Source organism: Anolis sagrei, chromosome 4, assembly GCF_037176765.1.
Source record: "Anolis sagrei isolate rAnoSag1 chromosome 4, rAnoSag1.mat, whole genome shotgun sequence".
Lineage (NCBI taxonomy): Eukaryota > Metazoa > Chordata > Lepidosauria > Squamata > Dactyloidae > Anolis > Anolis sagrei.
Window position 1 is genome coordinate 9032784 of NC_090024.1, and position 26553 is coordinate 9059336.

Below are 26553 nucleotides of genomic sequence, written 5' to 3' on the forward strand. Positions count from 1 at the left end.
GCTTTACGTTTTCTTGCCCTGGTGAAGGGAGTTGGACTGGATGGCCTTGAGTATTTTCTGTTGGTCATGGGGGATCTGTGTGGGAAGTTTGGCCCAATTCTGTCGTTGGTGGGGTTCATAATGCTCTTTGATGGTAGGTGAACTATAAATCCCAGCAGCTACAATTCCCTAATGTCAAGGTCTATTTTCCCCAAACTCCATCGGTGTTCATATTTGGGCGTATTGAGTTCTTGTGGCAAGTTTGGTCCAGATCCATCATTGTTTGAGTCCACAGTGCTCTCTGGATGTAGGTGAACTACAACTCCCAAATCCAAGGTCCATACCCACCAAACCCTTCCAGTATTTTCTGTTGGTCATGGGAGTTCTGTGTGCCAAGTTTGGTTCGATCCCATCGTTGATGGAGTTCAGAATGCTCTTTGATTGTAGGTGAACTATAAATCCCATCAACTCCAATTCTCAAATGACAAAATCATAATTTTTTGAGTGATGGTCACTCCTTGTGTTGTGAGACATTTTGTTTCCAAATTTGGTTTGATTTCGTTCATTGGTTCTTTTGTTTTTAAGGAACTCATTATGCACAGAGCATTTATATATATATAGATATTGATAAGAATATTGATAAGAATTTATTGATATTGATAAGATATTGATAAGAATGCTGGGGAAAGTGGAAGGTAAAAGGAAGAGGGGCCGACCAAGGGCAAGATGGATGGATGGCATCCTTGAAGTGACTGGACTGACCTTGAAGGAGCTGGGGGTGGTGACGGCCGACAGGGAGCTCTGGCGTGGGCTGGTCCATGAGGTCACGAAGAGTCGGAGACGACTGAACGAATGAACAACAACAACATTGATAAGAATGTTGAGGAAAATCAAAATAATATTGATTAGTTAGTCCTAACCCTGTGCAGAATCAGTGGATCCGTTGCTGAATGCGGAGTCTAACACATTGCTAAATCCTATTGTTGGAATAGGTATAGTCTAGTCAGGTCTAACAATAGACTTCAAGCCAACAAGAGAATGATAGTCATTATAGAATCAACGTCATCTGTGTTTGGAGACTGAGTGTTCTTTGAAGTTGCATTTTTCACGCTGTTGATTCCTTGGCTCACTTCCACCGCAACCTGTCCAATGAACTCAATTCAAGTCTAGTAGACTTTGCAAGGCTGTGATGGTGTTGGGTCTTCTGCCATTTCCTGCTATGGATTCAAGCTGCCTTCCAAGTTCTTGAAAAGCTCTTGCTCAGAGAAATCTGGCTTCTCTTTCTGTCTCCAGCACCTGAGGGTCTGAAAGAGATGTCCCGTGATGTCATGTCAACCCTTGGTGTGAAACATTCAGTTCTCGGAGACGACGGGACTAGTCCCCCTTCCACCCACCCCTTTGGGCCAGGAGCCATGCCAGCTCTCTTACTCAGCAAGCCGACAGCAATCCACCAGCCTGGCCATGCCAACGGCTGTCAAACAATGCTCTCCAATAAAGCCATCCATGAGTCATTATTCGTCAATGACAGCAGCACATTGAAGCAAGCCGATCGCTGCTGACAGTGGGAATCCAATTAACTTGAATTACTATCTTGATTGTGGCCCAATTAACATCGGCTGCCAAGTGTCAGAAGTGAAAGCCCAGCTAATAGAATTGTTTAATGAATCCATCGCAGAGGGAAGCCATGCTAGGGATGTCCCAGGGCCTCCACCTTTGCTGATTTTATTGGTGTTTTTTTTTTCTTCAACAAATTTTCATTATTTTCATGGTGGGCAAGACATTTCTGTAGATTATTGACATCTCAAGAAGTGGAAGAAAACCCATCATGGAATCATAGAGTTGGAAGGAACTCCAGGTACCATAGAGTCCAGGTGCGTGCCAGGTTACTAACTGGTGATCTTACAGAGAGCGGTCAACCTGTTTAAGGAGCTCCACTGGCTGCCGTTCATTTCCCGGTCCCAATTCAAGGTACAAAGCCCTGAACAGTTTGGGACCCACCTACCTTCGTGACTGCATTTCTGTGTACGAACGCACACGATCTCTTCGATCATTTGGAGAGGCCCTGCTCATGCTCCCACCTCATTCACAGGTGCAATTGGTGGGAACAAGGGAGAGGGCCTTCTCGGTGGTGGCCCCCCGACTCTAGAACTCACTTCCCAGGGACATCAGACATGCCCCAACACTGGCAGTCTTTAGGAGGAGCCTGAAAACATGGTTGTTCCGGTGTGCCTTCCCAGAATAAGGAAAACTCTCCGCAATATGCCCTCAAAATGCACTTTACCATTGATTTAGGACTGACTGCGTTCCCTCACTTCTCTCTGAAAATGTTCACGTCACGTCAGCATTATTTTAATTTTAATCTATTACATTTGGCCTGGCCATTGGTTTTTAAATGCTTGTATGTCACTGTTGATTGTTTACTGCTTATTTTTGTTTAAGTGATTTATATGATTTCTATTGTATTGATTGTTTTATTTGATGTTTTGTTTATTGATGTATTGTGGGCTTGGCCTCATGTAAGCCGCACCGAGTCCCTTGGGGAGATGGTAGTGGGGTACCAATAAAGATTATTATTATTATTATTATTATTATTATTATTATTATTAAGCACTCCTGAGATATTCATACTGTCCTAACATTTACGTCAATGGTGGGCAAAGTCTGGTTATGATTCTTTGCAATTTTCCCATATTTTTCCATTTTTTTGCTCCCAAATTCCACAAAGTTATCTTGTGGAGAATGGCAAGAAACACATTGCAGGCAAGTGGGGTGTGATCAACGACCAGTTTGATAGGTCTAGACACATCTTCAACATTTGGTAGGCATGTCCCCATTCACAATGAGCTGGATCCAGATGAGGGATTATGGGTATTTGAGTTCTGCTCATAATGGAGGATGGAAACAGGGCAGTAGTTGCTGATGGATCCATGTCGTTGATGAATTCCCTCAAAGTTTTAGTCCAGACTTTCAATGAACTATTTAAGGTACTGAACCCTGCAACAAAATGCATTCAGCACCTTGGATAGTTCCTATAAAGATCAATCTTAGCCTTGCCCAGTGGTTGCTGGTGAATTCCATTTCACTGATCAGTTCCCTTCAGGTTTTAATCCAGACTTTAAATGGAATATTTAAGGTACATAACCAAAATACAGTCAGAACTTCGGATATATTGCTTCTATGCAGTTCAGCCTGGAGCTAATTAACTAGCCCTACTTTCTACAGCCTACTGTACTTCCAAAAAAGCTGTTCCAGAAAGGTGAGAGATCCTCGTGACTAATGTGAAAGTTTTTCAGGAGGCTTATCTATTTCCGAACCATAGCAATAATCATTGAGAATTACTGGAGAACAAGAGAAATCCCAGCAGACTGGAAGAGCAAATGTTGTCCTTATCTTCAAAAAAAGAGGACCCAAACAATTGCCATTCCTGGTACATCAATACCAGGAAATATTCTGGAGCAGATAATTAAGGAGACAGCAATCACTTAGAAAGTTATGTTGTGATTACTAAGAGTCAGCATGGATTTCTCAGGGCCCTTCCAGATTATCTGGCAGTGCAGATTCACATAATTCAGTTTAAAGCAGAAAACCTGGGATCAGATCCTGGGATTAGGGCCTGTCTGGAAGGGCCCTCAAAAGCAAGTCATGCCAGACTAAAATTATCTCATCTTGATAGAGTTACAAGATGCAGGGAATGCTGTGGATGTAGTACATCTTGATATTAGTAAGGCCTTTGACAAAGTTCCTAATATGTTCTTTAGAAAATGTGGGCTAGACAATGCTACTGTGAAGTGGATCCCTTATTGGTTAAACAGCTGGATCCAAAAGGTGCCCAGCAATGGTTCCTTTTCATCCTGGAAAGAAGTGACCAGTGGAGTGCCATAAAGAGGGTTCTCTCTTGGGTCCAATACTGTTCAACATCTTTATTAATGACTATAACATTCTTTTCGTTGCTACTTCATAATTGTAATTTTTCTCCTGTTATGAATCGTAATGTATATTTATATGTTATGCAGGATGTATTTTCATTCACTGTTCCAAATTTGGCACAAATACCAAATATGCCCAAATCTGAATACTGGTGGGGTTGGGAGTTGTAGTTGATGGGATTGATAGTTCACCTACAATCAAAGAGCATTCTGAGCTCCACCAATGATGGAATTGGACCAGACCTGGCACTCAGAACTCCCATGACAAACAGAAAATACTGGAAGGGTTTGGTGGGCACTGATCTTGTGTTTGGGAGTTGTAGTTCACCTACATCCAGAGGGCATTGTAAACCCAAACAATGATGGATCTGGATCAAACTTGGCATGGATACTCAATATGCCCAAATGTGAACACTGGTGGAGTTTGGGGAAAATAAACCTTGACATTTGTGAGTTGCTGGGATTTATAGTTCACCTAAACTCAAAGAGCATTCTGAACCCCACAACAATAAAATTGAGCCAAAGTTCCCACACAGAACCCCCATGATCAACAGAAAATACTGTGTTTTCTGATGGTCTTTGCTGACCCCTCTGACACCCCCGTGCGACCCCCCCAAGGGTCCCGACACCCAGGTTGAGAAATGCTGGTTTAGAGCAATGGTTCTCAACCTGTGGGTTCCCAGATGTTTTGGTCTTCAACTCCCAGAAACAGTTTGTAAGCTGCCTGAGATTTCTGGGAGCTGTAGGGTTACCTGGGGACCCAAAGGTTGAGAACCACTGGTTTAGAGGGAATGCTTATCAAGTCTGCAGATGAAATTAAATTGGGAAGGAGAGCAAATACACCAGAGGACAAGATCAGAATTCAAAAGGACCTTAACAGATGAGATAGTTGAGCCAAAACTAACAAAATGAATGTCAATAATGAGAAATGTAGGATACTACACTTAGGCAAGAAAAAAAATGAAACACACTGATACAGGATGATTAAATGATTTCAGCCTCCTCTTCCCCCTTAATGGAAATGTGACTGGATCATGACACCATCTTGGGAAATCATCCATTTCCATCTAATCAATTTTTCCAGTCTTGTCTATTTTTTTAAAGAAATGAATAAACCTTCTCCCTCTGGAAAGGCATGTCATTTTGATCCTTCTCTGTGAATATTTTATAACACATTGTCTGAGTCTTGTCGCCTCCCTAATCTTCCCATCATGTCTCAAACCTTTTTGGGTAGAGAACTGACCTTTGCTTTTGCTAAATACACAATACATAGCTTCATTAGTCCCCACACATTCCCAGATACACACCCACCCACAATGGATGCCCGAAAGCATGGATCATAATGAACTATACCAATAATATTTTTGGACAGTGGTTGAACACAGGTAAATGAATCCATCAAAAGTGAACCCACAGATGGAGGAAAACCACCAGCTTATCAAAAGTCACTTCATGTTTCAAAAAAGTATCCTATATTTAAATTGGCTCAAGGGGCATCTGAAAACATAGTGGTTGTTTTTACAAGAACTCAACATTGTGTCACTGAACATTGTCCTGCTTTTGTCCTCATATGGTGAACTTGTGGTTCTAACACAGTCATGGATAGGTTGGTGGGAAGGCCTACCTGGTGGACATAGGGGGACAAAAATTGCATGTTTTGCTATGTTATGACTCCCCAAGCTCATTGTGGCCTCCAAACTTGGTTGAAAGGCCCTCCACATTCCCTAGAGATAACTTTGTGGAATTTGGGAGCAAAAAAATGGGAAAATATGGGAAAATTGCAAAGAATCATAACCAGACTTTGCCCACCATTGACGTAAATGTTAGGGAGACTTTGTTTACTAGTTGTCACTTGGCTGCTGCAAAGGCAAATACTCCTGAAATGAGGATGAATATTGCAGTAATTGTTGCTCCTATTATACAGCCAGCTCAGTGCTTCTGATCATGAGAGATGAATGGAAACCTTCCCGTTTATTTCCACAGATATTTCCGCCTTTCTGAACAACCGCATGCTTGGCTCACTTATCTGCAAAAACAGATATGCGGCCTGAACAGATTTGTGCCTCCTAGATGACTTGTTTTGCATCACATGTAAAACAGCGCATTGTATTACAAGTAAATATACAAATTGGGCTATTTTGCATCATTTCATGCTACTTCTCAGAGGTTGTGATTTAATAACATGGGGTTATTATTTCACCCAGCTCATTCAATGAAACAAAGAGCGTGCTATTATGCATTGGCCCCATTCAAAAGCACATTTTGAATCTTTCTTGTCATACATTTGGCTTTCACTGCATGATATCATTCATATTAGGGATGGTAATCTTCACATTCTTCTTCCCTGCAGGCAAATCTGAATAAATTCTGCTTTATTCTCCACACTGGAAGAGAACACAAATGTCCCATTCCCTATTTGTGCTTCAGAAATTATTAATATGTGTAAAGTAAACTTTTTTCCTGAGCAGAAACCGTGCTTTCTAGCAGAAGCACATATGGATGTATGAATAGAAAATAATTTTCTATGCAGAAAACACAATTTTCTGCCAAACCCCACATTCTATATTTCAGTGCAAATAGTTTGCAGAATGAAAAGCATCTCTCCGCAGCCTTTTGCCTTCCTGGATCCTTTCCAGTGGGATTTCCTTCATTTGGGAGAAAAAGTATTTCCCATCCAGGAGATGAAAAGAAAGTGAGCGTTCTGTACATATTGAGCTGCCATCCCCTTTGTATGGAGCCACGAAAAATGGTATTCACAGACTTGTGGTTTGTCTGAAACGTGTATCTGCAGGTGTCAATTTCAAGTTTTGTTTTGAGTTTATAAGAGAGCATTTTGCTCACTGCAAAGCGATCATTTGTCTCCATCCCCACATTTGCCATTATGCACGTCAACTCAAGCTGTGCATGTAGGCGATAAATCAAAAGTCTGTTTACCATGAAGAAGAAGTTCCATTAGGTGCATGAAAAAGCAACTGGTTAGTACAAAAAGTATGGTATTGTGTGCCAGCTCAGATTTATTAACTGAAATCCATCATGGAAACCTGAACATCGTTTTTCAGTGAAACAATTAGTCATGATCAACAGTGTGATACAGCAGCTACAAAAGCCAATGCAATTCTAGGCTGCATCGATACTTACTTAGGCGAACCCTTGTAGTCCGAGGACGATGGTCCTCCAAGGTCGGTGCTCTGACGGTGGGTCCGTAGGTGACTGTGGAGCCCAATTCTTGATCTGCATCTTCTCTTGCAGTGAGGACATTGGTTTCCAGGTGGAAGGCGGTCCTGGTCGAAGTAGGCTTGACACGCCTTCCTCTTGCCACATTTCTCTCTTTTACCCTCCATTTGTGCCTGTTCAAATTTTGCAGCACTGCTGGTCACAGCTGACCTCCAGCTGGAGTGCTTGAGGGCTTCCCAGTTCTCAGTGTCTATGCCAGAGTTTTTAAGGTTGGCTTTGAGCCCATCTTTAAATCTCTTTTCCTGCCCACCAACATTCTGTTTTCCATTCTTGAGTTCGGAGTAGAGTAACTGCTTTGGGAGACGGTGGCCGGGCATCCGGACAACGTGGCCAGTCCAGCGGAGTTGATGGCGGAGCACCATTACTTTAATTGTGGTCTTTGCTTCTTCCAGCACGCTGACATTTCCTCGTTTTACTTCCCAAGAGATTTGCAGGATTTTCCCAAGGCAACACTGATGGAATTGTTCTAGGAGTTGCATGTGATGTCTGTAGACTGTCCACGTCTTTTTCATATGGCTGGATGGCCATCTGTCAGGAGGGCTTATTTGATTTGTGTTCCTGCCTGGCAGAACGGGGTTGGACTGGATGGTCCTTGGGCTCGCTTCCAACTCTATGATTGTATGATGTGCAATGCTTTGGTCATCATGACATTGATGAGTTTGGTCCTAGAGAAGGAATCTATGTCCTGCTCAGAGGCTTAACTTCCTGTCACTTTCTTCAAGCAGCCATAGACATAAATCTGAATTCCACATGAGAGATCTTATGTGTGCATCACAGTAATTCCGCCGGGTTGTCATATCCCTCATACTTAACTTTCTTTTTCAGATCTTCGTTTAGTGCTAGCTTCTTTATGTCATTAGAGCTTCTCTTTAACTCTAATCCGCTTATTTTGGTAATTTTGGGTCGGTTTGTCCTCGTTTTCCTTCCTCCCTCCCTTCAAGTAAGTAGATAAATGGAGTGTCTTGTTGAGATGAAGGAGGAAAAGTTTCCCTTCGAACTAGTTCACACTCAGAAACTTGATTGCCTGTATCCTAAGCTGACCCCAAGGCTTAAAAAATTGACTAAGCATTTTTTATAAAGCTTCGGGGGATGATAAAGAATTTCTGATTCCTTGCAGGTAAACTTGCACATTGGCGAACGGATAGGCTCTGTTGGAAACTGTATTGCAGAATCAAATGGACTTTGGTATAACTAGAGTCCTGCAACAAGCAGTTTAGGTTGTTGTAAGTTTGTCGGACTATATGGCCATGCTCTAGAAGCATTCTCTCCTGATGTTTCACCTGCATCTATGGCAAGCATCCTGAGGATGCTTGCCATAGATGCAGGCAAAACATCAGGAGAGAATGCTTCTAGAACATGGCCATATAGCCCAAAAAACCTACACAACCCAGCGATTCCAGCCATGAAAGCCTTTGACAACACATTAAAGCAGTTTAGGCTTCAAGGAGGTTTCTTCTATAGTCATCGAAGAAACAAGAAGGCAGGTCTAAAGCAAAATCAATCCAGAATCCTACATTGTGCATTGTGTTGGGCTTGCATTGTGTGACTCTATCTCTTATTGTCACTCCATGGTAGGGCTGTGTCTGCTGGATGGTGACATTTGCAACCAATTGTGATAAACTAGTAAAAGGAGCCCATGTAGAAACTGGACGTGATCTTGGAATCTCTCTCTGCCAAAGGAAGGCCAAAGCAAATATCCTCTTAAAAAACCTTACTAGGAGAACCCTAAAAGTTTCACCTTAGGGTTGGAAATGACTCGAAGGCATATAATAGCAAAGAAAACCCAGCTGAAACTAATATATCTTTTGTATTCTACATACATTGTATGTAGATCACAGAAGATACAAGGTGGGGAATTATAAGTTTAACAGCAGTACATGTCAAATGGAATTTGGGTTTAATGTTGATCATATATAGAACAAAAACTGTAATTGGTTAAATGAACAAACCCAGGGGGTGATTCTTTCCAGTGCTTCCTCTTCATCCTGGAAAGAAGTGACAAGTGGAATACTTGCCCATCCTGGGCCCAGTCCTGTTCAGCATCTTTGTTAATGACTTAGATGAAGGGTTAGAAGGCATGATGATCAAGTTTGCAGATGGGACCAAATTGGGTCAGGAGACAGGAGCAGAATTCCAAACAATCTTAACAGATTAGAGAGATGATTGGCCAAAACTAACAAAATGAAGTTCAATAGTGACAAATGCAAGATACTCCACTTAGGCAAGCTACAAGAAAGGAGATTCCATCTGAACATGAGGAAGAACTTCCTGACTGTGAGAGCTGTTCAGCAGTGGAACTCTCTGCCCCGGAGTGTGGTGGAGGCTCCTTCTTTGGAGGCTTTTAAACAGAGGCTGGGTGGCCATCTGTCAGGGGTGTTTTGAAAGCAATTTTCCTGCTTCTTGACAGAGTGGGGTTGGACTGGATGGCCCATGAGGTCTCTTCCAACTCTATGATTCTATGCAGAGAAGAGATAGGGAACACTTTCTCTGGATCTTTCCAAAAAGAGCCTGGACATCTATCTGCTGAGAATTTTTTAGTTCTTGTACCGAGCTAACATTAGACATGTTGGCCCCTGAGGATACTTCTGATTCTGTGATGTTGTGTTTATCTGATAAGGTTCTTGTTATCCCCCCCTTGTACAATGGAGAATTCACAATGTCTGTTTCTCTCAACCCAACATTGTATATTGAAGGTATTGATGCACCATCCAAGAATGTGCAACTGTGTGGCTGGAATCCGTTGGTTAGTCCCAACTGGAGTAGAGCCATTCAATTAGTGGTTGAGTGGTGACTCAACACGGAGCTAAATCCAACTGATTCAGTGGCTCTCAAAATAGGACCTCTTGAATGGATTCAGTGGCTCTGTTGGGGCTCTCAAAATAGGGCCTCTTCATCTGAGATTTCTAAACGTTCCTCTTCAAATTGCAAATCCCAAGATTTGATAGGATGCAACCATGGTGCTTAATGTGGAACCACAGTGCTTTAATGGTGTAGTGGGAATAGCCTGAAATACAAAGCTTCCATTGCTCTGAGGAAACATGACAACTAACTGGAGTAAGAAAAAGTGGAGTTAAACAAACTTGAGAAATACTTTTCTTTTGAAACCAATATGGAAGGGAGCAGCAATGAGCAAAATGCTTATGAAGTCACCCGTTTATCAAAAAATGTGCACCAATTACAGCTTTTTTAAAGAAATAATAATAATCTAGTTTGACATGAAGCAGCTCCCATCTGGAACTCTACTGGACTCTAGCCTTCATTTGAAGCCTTTTGATCTCCTGAATGTCATTTTAAGGAAATTTGCATGATTTAAGTAAGTGTGCTTCATTCAGGAAGGAAAAGTACTGTATATAATATATTGTTTATGCATAAGTCTAGAAATTTCATTTAAAAAATGACCCAGAAAACTTAGGTTGACTTATCCATGGGTCAATGTAAGTACTTATCTACAAGTCATATCAAAATCCATAATTTTTGCACCAAAACCTGCCCTTGATGAATACACGAGATAAACTTCTACATGAGTAAATAATAATAATAATAATAATAATAATAATAATAATGTATTGTCGAAGGCTTTCATGGCCGGAATCACTGGACTGTTGTAGGTTTTTTTGGGCTATATGGCCATGGTCTAGAGGCATTCTCTCCTGACGTTTCGCCTGCATCTATGACAAGCATCCTCAGAGGTCATGAGGATGCTTGCCATAGATGCAGGTGAAACGTCAGGAGAGAATGCCTCTAGACCATGGCCATATAGCCCGAAAAAACCTACAACAACCCAATAACAACAACAACAACAACAGCAGCAGCAGCAGCAGCAGCAATAATAATATCCTCAGTTGTTGCAAGAAAATCGAACAGATGGACTACAAACAGAGGCACAACTCTGTGGCCCAGATGATTCACTGGAACTTATGTCACAAGGACCACCTGCCAGCAGCAAAGAATTGGTGGGATCATAAACCCGCAAAGGTCGTGGAAAAGGAACATGCAAAAATACTGTGGGACTTTCAAATCCAGACTGACAAAGTTTTGGAACACAATACACCAGACATCTAGATTGTGGAAAAGAAAAAAGTCTGGATTATTGATGTCACCATTCCAGGTGACAGTTGCATTGAGGAAAAACAATAGTAAAAACTCAGCCGCTATCAAGACCTCAAAACTGAACTGCAAAGGCTCTGGCATAAACCAGTACAGGTGGTCCCAGTGGTCATTGGCACACTGGCACACTGGGTGCCATGCCAAAAGATCTTAGCTGGCATTTGGAAACAATAAACATCAACAAAATCACAATCTGTCAATTGCAAAAAGGCCACCTTACTTGGATCTGCGTGCATCATTCGAAAATACATCGCACAGTCCTAGACACTTGGGAAGTGTTCGACTTGTGATTTTGTGATACGAAATCCAGCATATAGATCTTGTTTGCTGTGACATACTGTGCTTTTGTGTCAATAATAATAATAATAATAATAATAATAATAATAATAATAATAATCTTTATTTGTACCCCGCCACCATCTCCCCAAAGGGACCTGGGGTGGCTCACAAAGCACTCCAAATGCCACAAGCAGACAATATATAAGTATAAATATAATGACATAAGTATAATAACAGTGCATATAAATCTCATTAATAAAATTATAAACGTTTTAAAATTACAAAATTCCTAAAATTCAGTGGAATCTCCCAGCCAGCTCTCTGTCATAACAATCAATCAGAGTGTGGGCCAGTCTATCTAGGGTTCATCACATTGGCCATGGATTACTCAGGATCAAAGGCCTGTCTGAAGAGCCATGTTTTTGAACTAACCTGGAACTAACCTAATTTCCTTAGGGAGGATATTCCAGAGCCAGGGAGCCACCACTGAGATGGCCCTCTCTCTCATCCACACCATCTGTGCTTGGGACGGTTGATGGGAACAAAAGAAGGACCTCCCCAGTAGATCTTTGTGTCCATACTGCTTTGTAGAAGGAGATATACAGTCATTAAGATAGTATTGGCCTTTTCTAGAAGCACTGCAGAAGTATTATTATTAATGTTTATTTAAAGACCACTTTTTCTTTCCACATGGACACTCAAAGTGGTTGTAGTAGTGGTATTTGATAGTAAATTTGTCACCTTTTCCAAGGAAGCTTTCTTTTAAAGGTCGCCTGATTTGGACCACATGTTATAATTTGTACATCTTTTCAAAGGTCACATTGCCCAGTTTTGTTTCAGTACTGCCAACTTCTTGGCTCTATCAGAACTGGTTGGGCACTACATGACCGACAGATCTTACCAAACGGAAGGGGCTATTCCATTCAGTTTGGTTGGAAGGTAAACAAAGAGAAGGAAGCCTCATGTCATGGAGTTGCTCATTCGTTTCTTGAGGCTCCCTAGCCAACCAACAAAAACAGAGGCCAGACACAGTTTTGAGAACTTCTTGACACCATTGATTGAAATAGATCCTACAAGCTTCCGTTAATAGAGGTGATGGGAAAATGCTGACAGTTGAAAGGAAAACCCTGGGGTGACTTTACACATTTAAAAATGGAGCGAAAAGAAAAAAGATGTGTCATCGACTGAAAGCCTGCATGGTGTAGAAGTTTAAGCATTGGACTAGGACTCTGGAGAGCAGGGTTTGAATTCCCACTCAGCCGTGGAAACCCATTGGGTGACCTTGGGCAAGTCATGCACTCTCAGCCTCAGAGGAAGGAACTGACAAAACTCCTCTGAATGAATCTTGACAAGCAAACCCCAGGAGAAGGTCTCTGTGACAGAAAAGGCTTGTAGCCACATAACACTGGTAATAAGTTCACACTTTACTTAGTGTGGTGTGCACGCACTGTTTTCATATCATCGGTGAAAAATGGTACTGTGACACATTAATAAAAAGGACAACATGAGTTCAAAGGTTTTTACAAAATGTACACTTGCCTTCATGAAGAAATAATGGCTGTCATTCAGTTTTGCAATTATGGATTCATAACCGGAAGTTATCTGCCCTTAACTGGTGTGTATTCAGTAAGACTTAATAGTAGGCCTGGGTAACAACGGAAAAATTTGTTTCTAAAATCGATTCGTTTTTTGGGGGTTTTTGCGTTTCGATTTTAAAAAGAATTCCGAAATTTTTCTTTTAAAAAGTTCGATATTTACGAAATTTCGTAAATGTTAAAAAAATTACGAAACAATAACGAATCGATTTCGAAACATTAACGAATCGATTCGTTAATGGCGGGCGCGACCGCGAAATACACTAAAAAACCTCCAAATGGGACAGGGGGAACTTCTGAAGCTTCCCTCTCCCTCTGTTGTTGACTGTTGGTGTGATATTATAATTTTTTTTCACTAATTAAACAAAAAACAACTATAAAACTTGCCCCAGACATGCGGAAATAATAACGAAACGACTTCAAAACGATAACAAAACGAATACATAACGAATCCGAACCAAATTCGTTTCGTTTTAAAGTTGCTCCAGAATGGTTCGTTATCGCTTCGTTATAAAAAAAAACGAGTTTTTAACGAATTACGAATTAACGAAACGAAACCGCCCAGCCCTACTTAATAGTATTGTAAAGTATGGGCTCACAACAAAACTTTATTTATACCCTGTTACCATCTCCCCAAGGGACTCGGTGCGGCTTAAATGAGGCCAAGCCCACAGTCCATCAATAAACAAAGGCAATAACAAAATAATCAATACAAAACAGTTAATATAAACCTCATAAACAAAATAAATAAATAAAAAATAAACAATAACAATAACACACAAGCATTTAAAAACCTATGGCCGGGCCAAATGTAATAATTTAATTTTTTTAAAAGTAATGCTGGGCATGAACAAGGTAGGATATAACTGGGATAAGGTTTTCAAAGAGAGATGAGGGTGTGCAGGCAATCCTAAATCAATGGTAAAGTGCATTTTGAGTCAGTACAAACACAAAACAATCTATGCGCAATGTCAAAGTGTATTATCAAGAAAACATATAATATTCTATTTACCAAAATCCCCAGTACATAGCTCAATTCAGTGGTACACAGAAATCAGAAGGAGCAACCGTTCTCAAACGTAACAGTTCTGGGTTTGGATAGGGATTCCACTGTATATCGACTTCAGGGATACATTCAATGAGAAAAGTCATATACACAAAGTAAGCATTGAGTCATGAGGCTATATGTAAACTGAAGACAATAATGAGGATGAAGCGCCACTCTCAAGACAATCTTCATGGAAAAGATCCAACTCAAGTCCAGTGAAAAATGGAGCACTGCTTCTCAAAATAAGTCTTCAAAGAAAAGTCCCAATGGCATTCAACAGGGGTGCCCGGGTATTTTTGTACCCTGTTTCGGGGAAAGCAATCCCCTTCCTCAGAAGTTGATAAATTCAGCAACTCTAGACTCTTATATCATGCCAGGTAGCTTATACAAAAAGTGACTCTGCTTGAAGTAAATTCACACTGCGAGTGCATTTTGAGGGCATATTGCTAAGAGTTTTCCTTATTCTGGGAAGACACACTGGAACTGGGTGATGTAGAAACCAGGCAGTGTTTTGTGTTTTCTCTCCAAATCAAGAGACATTCCTTTTAAATGGTGTGGTAATTTTGATTTTTCTCTCAACATCTCTGAACACCTCAAGGCATCTCTGGGGTTATGCTGGATGTGGACGTGACCACATAACCTAGCATTTAATAACAAGCTGAAAATATGTCTTTATCCTAGTTTCTTTTCTTTATCTGTTTTAGCGTCGAGCCAGGAAGGTGAAGTGTTGTGTCATCACTGGTGGGCTGGCAATTCTTCTGGTCTTCATCATAATTATCACTGTTTCTGTCAAGAAGTAAATGCACCCGATTTTCACAGGTAAGCTTGTCTCCTGGAACTGCTCCATCTTTACGTTATGGATGTAAAAGATAAGGAAACTTCAAAAAATACCAGTAGATTGTAGTCTGAGCCCTTGGGGAAGAGGAACATGAGGACAAACCCATCCACCTCCACAGCAAAAGCTGCAGATTGTTTGTTGGTTGATGCATGGACAATAGGAATAGGAGGAGGACAAAGTCAAGATGAAATATATTTCACTTGTGTGATGACTGAAAAACCTTATTAGCAATTAAATTCACTCATAAGGAAATCTTGGAAACGTCTTTAATGCTAGGTTACTATCATACAGCAAAATTACAAATGAAGCAAATGTGGACAACATCTCAGTTCAATATCCCAAAAGCCCCACACCTCAACTCTCAAAGGTTCCTACATTCAACTTCTAGGTCAGTGATTCTCAACCTGTGGGTCCCCAGGTGTTTTGACCTACAACTCCCAGAAATCCCAGCCAGTTACCAGCTGTTATGATTTCTGGGAGTTGAAGGCCAAAACATCTGGGGACCCACAGGTTGAGAACCACTGCTCTAGGTCTTCCAATCTGAGCCAGTTCGTGTTATTGGGCTCTTCCAATAGAAGAGCCACAGATATTTTCATTCTGTTTTCATTCTTCAACCTTGATTGCGAACTCATGGCATGGAGGTGTTATGGTGTCTTCAACACACCAAATATGAGTCCATGAAAACTTGTTCAGATTTTAATAGGTAATGTCTGGAGATTTAAGTTGATCCCTATCAGGGGTACCTGATAGTTTCCATCACAATGAGTCAATGAATGAGCTCCAGATTTAAGATTGGACTTTAAAAGAGTTATCCAAGGGCTGAACTTGTTTGAGCATAGGCTTCAGTGTGGTGTAAAAGTCTTAAATGTTGGACTAGGGATTCAGGTAGACCACTAGGTGACTATGGGCAACTCACATTCTCTTAACCTATGTCAAAGACTGTGTACACGTACACACATACACATATACTCTAGAATAATTTTGCCATTAAAAACCCATGAAAGGGTCACCTTCTGTAGGAAACAATTTGAAGGCCCAGAACAGCAAAGCCAGCATTATGTAATGGTTTAAATGTTGAACAGGGACTCTAGAGTCCCTTCCACACAACCCTATATCCCAGAATATCAAGGCAGAAAATCCCACAATATCTGCTTTGAAGTGGGTTATCTGTGGGATTTTCTGCCTTGATGTTCTGGGATATAGGCTTGTATGGAAGGGCCCTAGGGGATCAAGATTTGGATTTCCCATTCAGCTGTGGAAACTCACTGTGACCTTGAGCAAGGTAAAGATAAACACATTTCACCAGTAAAACCTTTGATTAGTACAGATTAGGAAAAGATAAGAGTTCCCCCTGACATTAAGTCTAGTTATGTCTGACTCTAGGGGGTAGGGGATCTTCAACTTTCTTTCTAAGCCAAAGAGCCTGTGTTGTCCATAGACACCTCCAAGATCATGTGGCCAGCATGACTGCATGGAGTGCCATTACCTTTCCACAGAAGTGGTACCTAATGATCTACTCCCTAGGCATGGGCAATCAATGGTTCTAAATGGTTCTAAAGTACTTGCAAAACTAAAGTTCTGATGCTGAAACCTAGAGCGTGCTGGTGCTTTGTTTCTACAGTGTTGGTAAAATTCTGGTGGTGAAAATTTCAGAACTCTAACAAAACTTCCAAAATTTCATTAAAAATGGCAGTTTCTAATTGGTTGTGTCATAAAAAATTGACAATAATGAAATAATAATGAAATGTTGAAACTTTTGTTAGAGTTCTGAAATTTTCACCACCAAAACTTTAGCAACACTGTAGAAGCAAAGCACCAGCATCCCCTAGTTTTCACCACCAGAACTTTCATTTTGTAAGTACTTTAGAACCTTTTAGAACAATGGATTGCCCATGCTTACTACTCACATTTGCATGTTTTCGGACTGCTAGGTTGGCAGAAGCTGGGGCTAACAATGGGAGCTCACCCCACACCCCGGAATCAAACTGCCAATCTTTTGGTCAGCAAGTTCAGCAGCTCAGCAGTTTAACTTGCTGTCCCACCAGGGGTGGCGTTCCTTATTTAGAATTTCCGAAATGCTCCAAAATAATCTACATGGGGCTGAGATAGTGATACCTGTGCTTTCAGTTACATAAACTTTGTTTCATACACATAAATTACTCAAAATATTGTGTATAAAATTAAGTTCAGGCTGTATGTAGAAGGTATAAATGAATATATTTTTCAGACTGACGTCCTGTCGCCAAGTCATTTCGTTATGTGTGTTGTGCAAATACTCCAAAATCCCCCAAAATCCAAAATGCAAAACACTTTTTAAATCTCAAGCATTTTGGATAAGGGATACTCACACCTGTATCACTTTTGGGTTGCTGTGAGTCGAAATTGACTCAAGGAATAGCATCAACAACCCATTGATTAAAACTAAAACCCAAAGTGGTTTATCCCAAGGCATTTCCACTGAAAAGGTGCAACTAAAAACAACAACATTTGTCCTTCCTGTTTCTAGCTGTATTCTCATGCTTTCCGTTGGGTCCTTGTGATTGCTGCATGAGCCCAAATCCTAGTTTTAGTGCCCCAGAGTTTTCCTTAATGCCTTTTCAGGCCATTAGCTCTTCTGAAGCCAACCTGGCCTTTTCTTTGGTCTTTTCATGCCAAAAGATGCCGTTTCGAAATTGAACCAACCGGCTCCAAAGGCGAGGTGAAATAGGCTCCTGCCGACTTCTCCCTTCCCTGGAAATAATTTGTCTGAAATACAGCTGAGCCAGCTGTCATCCTCTTAGTTTCTAAAGCAGAAAATGCACCGCAGATTCTTCCGCCAAGTGAGCACAGAGGAGCCAGCTGTGTCTTGTAGCGAGACACCCTTGCCGCCGCTTTGAAAAAACCCTCCTGGAAGTATGTCATTGCCTTCCCTGGAGCAGCTTTGAAGAGCAAGGAGGGGTGCTTGGAGAAACTCCTGGAGATGTTTGATCCACCTCCCTCATTCTTCAAGGAGTGAACTAGATCAGCCTTTGAGGGTTGAATTGTAAATGGAGAGCGATGAAGTCCTCTCTTAACCCGGATAGTCAACTTTTTCCTGAGTAATTGGCATAATTTGGATGACTTTATAAATTCGGATCCACTTACATTCGCCTTTGGTACAATTCAATAGCTAGGGACGCTTGAGGTATTTGAAATTGGCACATTCAGACCTGACCTGGCCTGACCCGATTTCTACTCATGTAATGATTTAATGGTTGGAACTGTGAAGGCGTGGACGTCATGTCCATTCCAGGCTCTTAGTTTGGACTTAATGGTATGTAGATTAAAGTTCATAACATTCCATTATGTTTGTAGTGTAATGTTATGTGCATGACTTAAAGAATATAATGTAACATTATGTACATTTATCTTTTCCTTTATACTAATCAGTTTCATATAAATCAGTGTTTCTTAACCTGGTAGGGTTGCGAGGGGGTGTCAAAGGGGTTGCCAAAGGCCATCAGAAAACGCAGTATTTTCTCTTGATCATGGGGGTTACATGTGGGAAGTTTGACCAAATTTAGTCATTGGTGGGGTTCAGAATGCTCTTTGATTGTAAATGAACTATAAATCCCAGAAACTACAACTCCCAAATGTCAAGGTCTACTTTCCCCAAACTCCACCAGTGTTCACATTTGAGCATATTGAGTATTCGTGCCAAGTTTGGTCCAGATCCATCATTGTTTGAGTCCACAGTGCTCTCTGGATGTAGGTGAACTACAACTCCAAAACTCAAGGACAGTGCCCATCAGACCCTTCCAGTATTTTCTGCTGGTCATGGGAGTTCTGTGTGACAAGTGTGGTTCAATTCCATCATTGGTGGGGTTCAGAATGCTCTTTGATTGTAGTGAACTATAAATCCCAGCAACTACAACTCCCAAATGTCAAGGTCTACTTTCCCCAAACTCCACCAGTGTTCACATTTGGGCATATTGAGTATTTGTGCCAAGTTTGGTTCAGATCCATCATTGTTTGAGTCCACCATACTCTCTGGATGTAGGTGAACTACAACTCCAAAACCAAAGGCCAGTGCCCACCAAACCCTTCCAGTATTTTCTATTAGTTATGGGAGCCAAGTTTGGTTCAATTCTACCATTAGTGGAGTTCAGAATGCTCTTTGATTGTAGGTGAACTATAAATCCCAGCAGCTACATCTCCTAAATGACAAAATAAACACACCCCTCCCAACTCTACCAGTATTCAAATTTGGGCGTATTGGGTATTTGTGCCAAATTTGGTCCAGTGAGTGAAAATACATCCTGCATATCAGGTATTTACATTACGATTCATAACAGTCGCAAAATTACAATTATGAAGTAGCAACGAAAATAATGTTATGGTTGGAGGTCACCACAACATGAGGAACTGTATTAAGGGATCGCGGCATTAGGAAGGTTGAGAAACACTGATTTAAAGAGTAACAAAGGTCTCTTTGGCTTCTCCTCACTTGTGCTGAAAATGAAACTGACTTTGGGAGATTTCCAAGGCTTACAGAATTTAAAACGAAAGTATTGGGTCACAGCATTAGAAAGGTTGAGAACCACTGATCTAAATGGTTAGTGTGTGTGTTTATCTATATCTGATTCATGGTCTTAAGGATTTATATAGGATGGTCCAGATTCTACTAACCTCCTCTAGCTCTTGACTAGAATCTGTAATCTGGGCTCTTCTCTTCATCTTCCTCACAAGAGAATGTGTCCCTCAAGTTAAACTTAACAAACCAAAGATCTCACCCCTTTCCCCTGGAAAGTCCCATGACCAAAAAATTGTCCCCCTCAAGATCAGCTGCAGATGCCATTACATTGACCCAATAGATCATAGAATCATAGAATCAAAGAGTTGGAAGGGACCTCATGGGCCATCTAGTCCAACCCCATTCTGCCAAGAAGCAGGAATATTGTATTCAAATCATCCCTGACAGATGGCCATCCAGCCTCTGTTTAAAAGCTTCCAAAGAAGGAGCCTCCACCACACTCCAGGGCAGAGAGTTCCACTGCTGAACAGCTCTCACAGTCAGGAAGTTCTTCCTCATGTTCAGATGGAATCTCCTTTCTTATAGTTTGAAGCCATTGTTCCATTGCGTCCTAATCTCCATGGAAGCAGTAAACAAGCTTGCTCCCTCCTCCCTGTGGCTTCCTCTCACATATTTATACATGGCTATCATATCTCCTCTCATCCTTCTCTTCTTCAGGCTAAACAAAATGGTACCACTCCTTAAGCCGCTCCTCATAGGGCTTGTTCTCCAGACCCTTGATCATTTTAGTCGCCCTCCTCTAGACACATTCCAGCTTGTCAATACCTTTCTTCAATTGTGGTGCCCAGAATTGGTGTGGTCTGCCAATATTGTGTCCAATTCTGGGCACCTAGTATTTGGTGACTTTGTACAACAGAGTTGAAGGAACGTTAGTTTCTGTGATTGAAAGAAATAGCCCAAAGAATCCATAAACTGCCTTTGATTGGGACCATTTGTCATCATTTCGACACATTCCCATTTCAAACGATAATTCGAAAAAAAACCATGTCTGTTGGCCATATTTCTGCAACATTGGTCTTGAGCACCGTTGATCATGCTCCCTTTCTCTCTGCCTCATGCAAAGGACAGAATATCCTCATTCAACCCCTCCATATATTGGCAATACCTTTCTCTCCCCCTCCTTCTTTCGCCCCAAGAACGAATGTTAATACATTGTTGCAGCCGCAGCAATTCCCCGTCTATGAGGAAATGTTGAATGAAGCCATAACTCAGCCTAACGAATGTTGTAAATAAGGGCAAAACACGGCGAGCTCCGTTCTGTAGAACGGCTCTCGCTTCCCAAATTGATGCCATGGGGACAGTTTTGCTTATTGGCTCTCAGCTTTTAGCACCAGGCCGTACGTCGCTTAGTGGTTGAAAGCACCAGCCAGATTGCATGTCTGTGTTTTCCCCTCCCGAGGTAAAGGGACTTCATCATATTTACCGGCTGCCAAACCCTGTCTTGCCCTCCAAGCTGAGCTTGCTTTTGGACTGCCCTCCTCTTCTAGGAAGGCGAACCTGCTATCCATCTTTGCAATTACGCCTGCTCCAAAATCTCAAATCATTTGCGGGCTCTTAAGGAAACCTTTTCTTCACCTCGATCAATATCTTTTTAAAGGTCTCTTGCAAACGTTGCAAGACAAGTCCCGAGGAACCTATAAAAAGGGGAGGGGCGAGGAAAGTGCGTCCTGCAGTTTCTATGTGGACTCTGAACTCAAATTTGTGGACTTTGAAATTCCTGGGCAACCCTCCAAATTCCCCTCAAGCTACATATACCAACAAATTTGCATGATTTTGGAGTAATTCTCTCCCAGAAATACACATCGGATTATATATGATCAACTTCCAATCTATATGGTCCATGAGGTCTCTTCCAACTCTTTGATTCTATGATTCTATGATTCTATATAAATAAAAATGTAATGTTCGTTTGAGGGATTAACATAACTCAAAAACCACTGGACGACTTGACACCAAATTTGGACAGAATACACCTAACAACCCAATGAGTGACCATCACTCAAAAAATTGATTTTGTCATTTGGGAGTTGCAGTTGCTGGGATTTATAGTTCGCCTACAATCAAAGAGCATTCTGAACTCCGCCAATGATGGAATTGAACCAAACTTGGCACACAGGAGTCTCATGACCAACAGAAAATATTGGAAGAGTTTGGTGAACATTGACCTTGAGTTTTGGTGTTATAGTTTACCTACACCCAAAGAGCACTGTGGACTCAAACAATGAAGGATCTAGACCAAACTTGGCACAAATACTTCATATGCCCAAATATGAACACAGATGGAGTTTTGGGAAAGCTGGCCTGGACATTTTGGAGTTGTAATTCCTGGAATTTATAGTTCACCTACAATCAAAGAGCATTCTGAACCCCACCAACAATAGAATTGGATCAAACTTTCCACACAAAATCCTCATGACCAACAGAATCATAGAATCATAGAATCAAAGAGTTGGAAGAGACCTCATGGGCCATCCAGTCCAACCCCCTGCCAAGAAGCAGGAATATTGCATTCAAATCACCCCTGACACATGGTCATCCAGCCTCTGTTTAAAAGCTTCCAAAGAAGGAGCCTCCACCACTCTCCGGGGCAGAGAGTTCCACTGCTGAACGGCTCTCACAGTCAGGAAGTTCTTCCTCATGTTCAGATGGAATCTCCTCTCTTGTACTTTGAAGCCATTGTTCCGTGTCCTAGTCTCCAGGGAAGCAGAAAACAAGCTTGCTCCCTCCTCCCATAGAAAATACTATATTTTTGGTGGTCTTTGGCAATCCTTCTGACACCCCCTCGCAACCCCCCCCCCCCAGGGATATTGACCCTCTGGTTGAGAAATGGTGCCTTAAGACCATCCAGTCCAACTCCCCTCACCAGGGAAAGAAAACATAACCAAAGCTCTCCTGACAAAGAGCTATCCAGCCATAGATATAGATAGGTATATATGATTTACACACACACACACATGACAGATACAGTATCAGATTTGAAAGGGACCCCTAAAGAAGGACAATGATACATTGCATGTTCCAGAGCAGGCAAACATTCAATGTCGTTATACAATTATCAAAGACAGACAGTACATAGAGGTAAAGGCTTCCCATCTTTTTCCATCTCCAGGATCTGGAGACTTTGCTTGACTCCAGCCACAAGGGGTGCTGTTGCTCCATCTTCCATGTCAAAGAGCTTTGTTGTTCTTAGATGCTCTCCCAATCTAATTACTGGCATGTCCGCATGGACGCCTTCATTAGCTCCCCACCAAAACGGTCCCTCTTTATCTACCCACATTGCTGTTTTCGAACTGCTATGTGAACAGAAGCTGGACTGACAGTTGGGAGCTCACCCCAAACTGGGCTTGAACTGTCGACCTTTCGATCAGCAATGCTTTCTGTAGCTTGCGGTTTAACCCACTGTGCTAAAGGCGATGGTTCTAACCTTCTCATGTCCAAGAATCTCCTAAGACCCCTTCCATGCAAAAATTTTAACTATGCCATAAATCAGCCAAAACTAATAAGCCAAAATGGTACCACTTCCAGTTCACTGGGACCCATCTCTTTAGGCATAGATAGGAGAATTTACCCTTTTCCTCAGCTTCACCATTGCTCTGAAGAGCTTCACTAATGCTTTGAGGTTCTTGCACTGGGATTGTGGTGCAGCTGGCTGGGAGTCAGCTACATTAAGTTCACTACTGACCAAAATATCATGAGTTTGAAGCCAGCCTGGGTTGGAGTGAGCTTCCAACCAATTTGTGTAGCTTGCTGTCAACCTTCACAGCCCAAAAGACAGTTGCATCTGTCAATTAGGAAATTTAGGTACCACTTATGCAGGGAGGCTAATTTATGATACCATAAAAATCTCCAGCAAGCATGCAAAGAATGAGGAAGTACTTCATCAGTGTCACAAATGGATGGTGAAGTGACAGATCCCCTGGTGGCCAGAATACACTCATGAAAAAAGCTGGAATGTTAAGTAGCCTCTGTGTGTCTGACTATATATGTTGTGTGTCTATGGCATTTAACATTTGCCATGTATATGTACATTGTAATCTGCCCTGAGTCCCCTGCAGGGTGAGAAGGGTAGAATATAAATACTGTAAATAAATAAATAAAAATTGCATCAGAACTGTTGACTTCACTGTATGATATGAAGCACTTCCAATAGGATTCCTGGTGGAGGTACCATTTTTTCTATATATATTCTCGATTTTTTTTTGTCTCACAATGATATTACTAGTATGAAAGGAAACTCTGGGCATAGTTGATTATTGTCTATGGGGATGGACAGAGCTTTCAACAGCAGATCAGATGTATGTTTGCTGCATGCCTTATCTAGGTGGGCTGATTATTCATGACAATGGCTGAGATAGCACCATCTCTTGTACTGTTATCACCCCAGAGGGAGGAACAGCCATAGTTCCCAGACTCCTCCAACAAACCAGACTCCAGAATTGGGAAAAGTTACCATTCTAGACTACATTTCCCAGAATCCCCTGTGATGAAGTGTATTTTTTTTATCTATAGTTATGTATTGTTATAGATAAGTGTTTGTAAGGGTAAGTGTATTGCATAATATTGGGGGATGGTAGCCAGCTTAGCTCGCTTTGAGCTGAGTTGCTATGGAGATAGGGGCGGAGCCAACTGCCACTTGGCAGAGCAGCCATTTTAAAGGAGTCAGTCTGTGGTCGGTGAACTGCAGAAGTGGCTGGTTTTGTCATGTGTGGAGAACCAGTGAGGTTTCTGTAGTCAAAGAACTACAGGGGAAGGCTGATTCTTTGGTATTAAGAATCAGGAAGGTTTTGGCTTTGAGCCAATATAGTTTAGATAAGTTGAGTGACTTATTTATATTAAAAGTTACGGTTGTGGAAAAAGAGGGGAAGCCCTAATAAGCATTTTTATTGTAACAGAACCATCATAAAGAAAGGATAAGCGTGTGCCTAAAACAATCTGTTAAAGAAAGAAACATCTTTTTAAAGGAACTAAGTTTGAGACCTGTTGAGAATTAGACCTCCTAAAAGTTATTTAAGAATTGTTATGAATGTAACCTTTGAAGATCTGTACCTCTAAGAGAAAGGAAACTTTGAAACCATCAAGCTTCTGTACCTCAATAAACTTGTTACAGTTTCTTTTTAAAGTCAAGCCTATGTTACCATTCCTTTCCAAGTCATATTGAAGAAAGACCAAAGCAACATTACAAGCTATTGGTTGTGTCATCAATATTATAAGCCCTCACAAAGAGGTGGCTCCTTTTACCAACTCTCTACATATTGATAGTAGTTATATTTATCCTTACAATTTGGTGGCATCATTGCAAATTAGTGGCCAAGACTTTACAATTAGTAGCAGTAATATATGGGCTCCTTCACACCCCTTGTCCAACTTTTCCAAACTCTCCAACTTTCCCTTCTTCTCCCTCTCTAGAATTTAGGTTATTTTAGCGACAGAGTAACAGGAGCATGCAGCTCGTCTGCCAGACGGCGTTGCCCACAGATGACGCTGCCTCTCGGGATGCTGAGCTGGGATAATGACATGGCTCCACATTTTGCGAACAGGTTCCCTGGAGACACCGCTCCTGTCTGGAGGCTTTGCATGAAGAACCAAAATGACCTCGGGGGAAATAACAGCGGGTGTGCTTTGACTTGCTGGTGTTTGTTTCCCTTTGTCCCCCATCTTGTTACAATATTAAAGGTATTTCTCCAAATAACAAATAAGCACAATATTCACAACTTGCCCTTTGACTCCACAAAGGGAAATGCTGCGCTAGCATTTACCACTCTATTTCTTTTTGCTCTTCCATGGCACCCGCTTCTTTTCCCGATATATGCTCATAGACAGCAAAAAACACTGGTTAGAGGTTAATGTTTTTCTCCATATTCTGCTGTGCTTGGAGCATTTTAATGGTGTTTTGATGCATTTGATTACACTGGTTTCAGATCAACTGAAACTCCTGAAACTTATTGCTTGTTTTCTGAGTGACAGAGTGAATATCTGCTTGTCTGTTATCAGTAGGGATGGATCAATTCCTTGTCCTTTTTTGATTTCTCGTTCCCATCCATCCTCTTCCATTGGCCCCATCCATATAACATGTAGTCATGCTTCTACAATGGCCAACATTGGTATATGAAGCATGGTCAACATTTATCTCTGCCTTTCTAAGGCAGCTTAAGACACTCAATCCTAAATCCTATTTGTAGGAGAAACTAGAGCAGACCCATTGAATTACCTGGATTGACCTATGTGTTAAATCATGTTTCAGTAATTGATTGCATGGTTCTACTTTAAATGGGATTAACCAATAGAATTCACAATTAGTTAAAAGCTGATATTGAAACAAACCCAAACCTACCACCATGTGAACAATGTCATATGCAGAAATTACTTTTTAGGTTGTAGATGTGGAATGGAACATGGAGGCCAAATTATGAAGGTACCTGTCAAAGAAGGCAGGTTGTCTACATAGGGTTTAACTAAAAAAAATAATACTCTAGTGAGTTAGCTCACCTGAACTATTAGTTTCCCATCAGCAAAAAAACTGTTCTCTGTTAGGTACTGGTTGTATTTTGCATGTACCACTTGCCATTTGTGAAGCTTTGCCATAGCATTTGCTACTCCACGATGATTGTTATGTGTTCAATAAAACCCAACTTTGAATTCTGTGTGAATATCACTTTTTTAACCACAATTTGCCTAAACTGCAGTCCTGCAAGATCCGAACACCCCTTGCAGGCACAACATGCATGAACTCAAGCACGTGCTCTGCTAATGTGCTCCTTCATTTATTTGGTACTAGGGTAATGGTAAAGGTTCCCCTGACATTAAGTCCAGTAGTGTCCGACTCTGGGGGTTGGTGCTCATCTCCATTTCTAAGCCGAAGAGCTGACATTGTCCATACACACCTCCAAGGTCATTTGACCTGCATGACTGCATGGAGTGCTATTACCTTCCCGCTGAAGCAGTACCTATTGATCTACTCACATTTGCATGTTTTCGAACTGCTAGGTTGGCAGAAG

The 26553-nt window shown here is 41.4% G+C and overlaps 1 protein-coding gene across 2 annotated transcripts in view; it reads left to right on the top strand.

The window, feature by feature from the left end:
• TSNARE1 (t-SNARE domain containing 1) overlaps positions 1-26194 on the top strand; it is a 565931-nt gene extending 539737 nt beyond the window's left edge. For both annotated transcript variants that reach the window (XM_067467251.1, XM_067467252.1), the window contains 2 exons: positions 14873-14987; positions 24965-26194. In XM_067467251.1, coding sequence (XP_067323352.1) covers positions 14873-14968 — 96 coding nt within the window. In that variant the 3' untranslated portion in view covers positions 14969-14987; positions 24965-26194. The remainder of the gene's footprint in view (positions 1-14872; positions 14988-24964) is intronic.
• Positions 26195-26553: the final 359 nt, after the last annotated feature.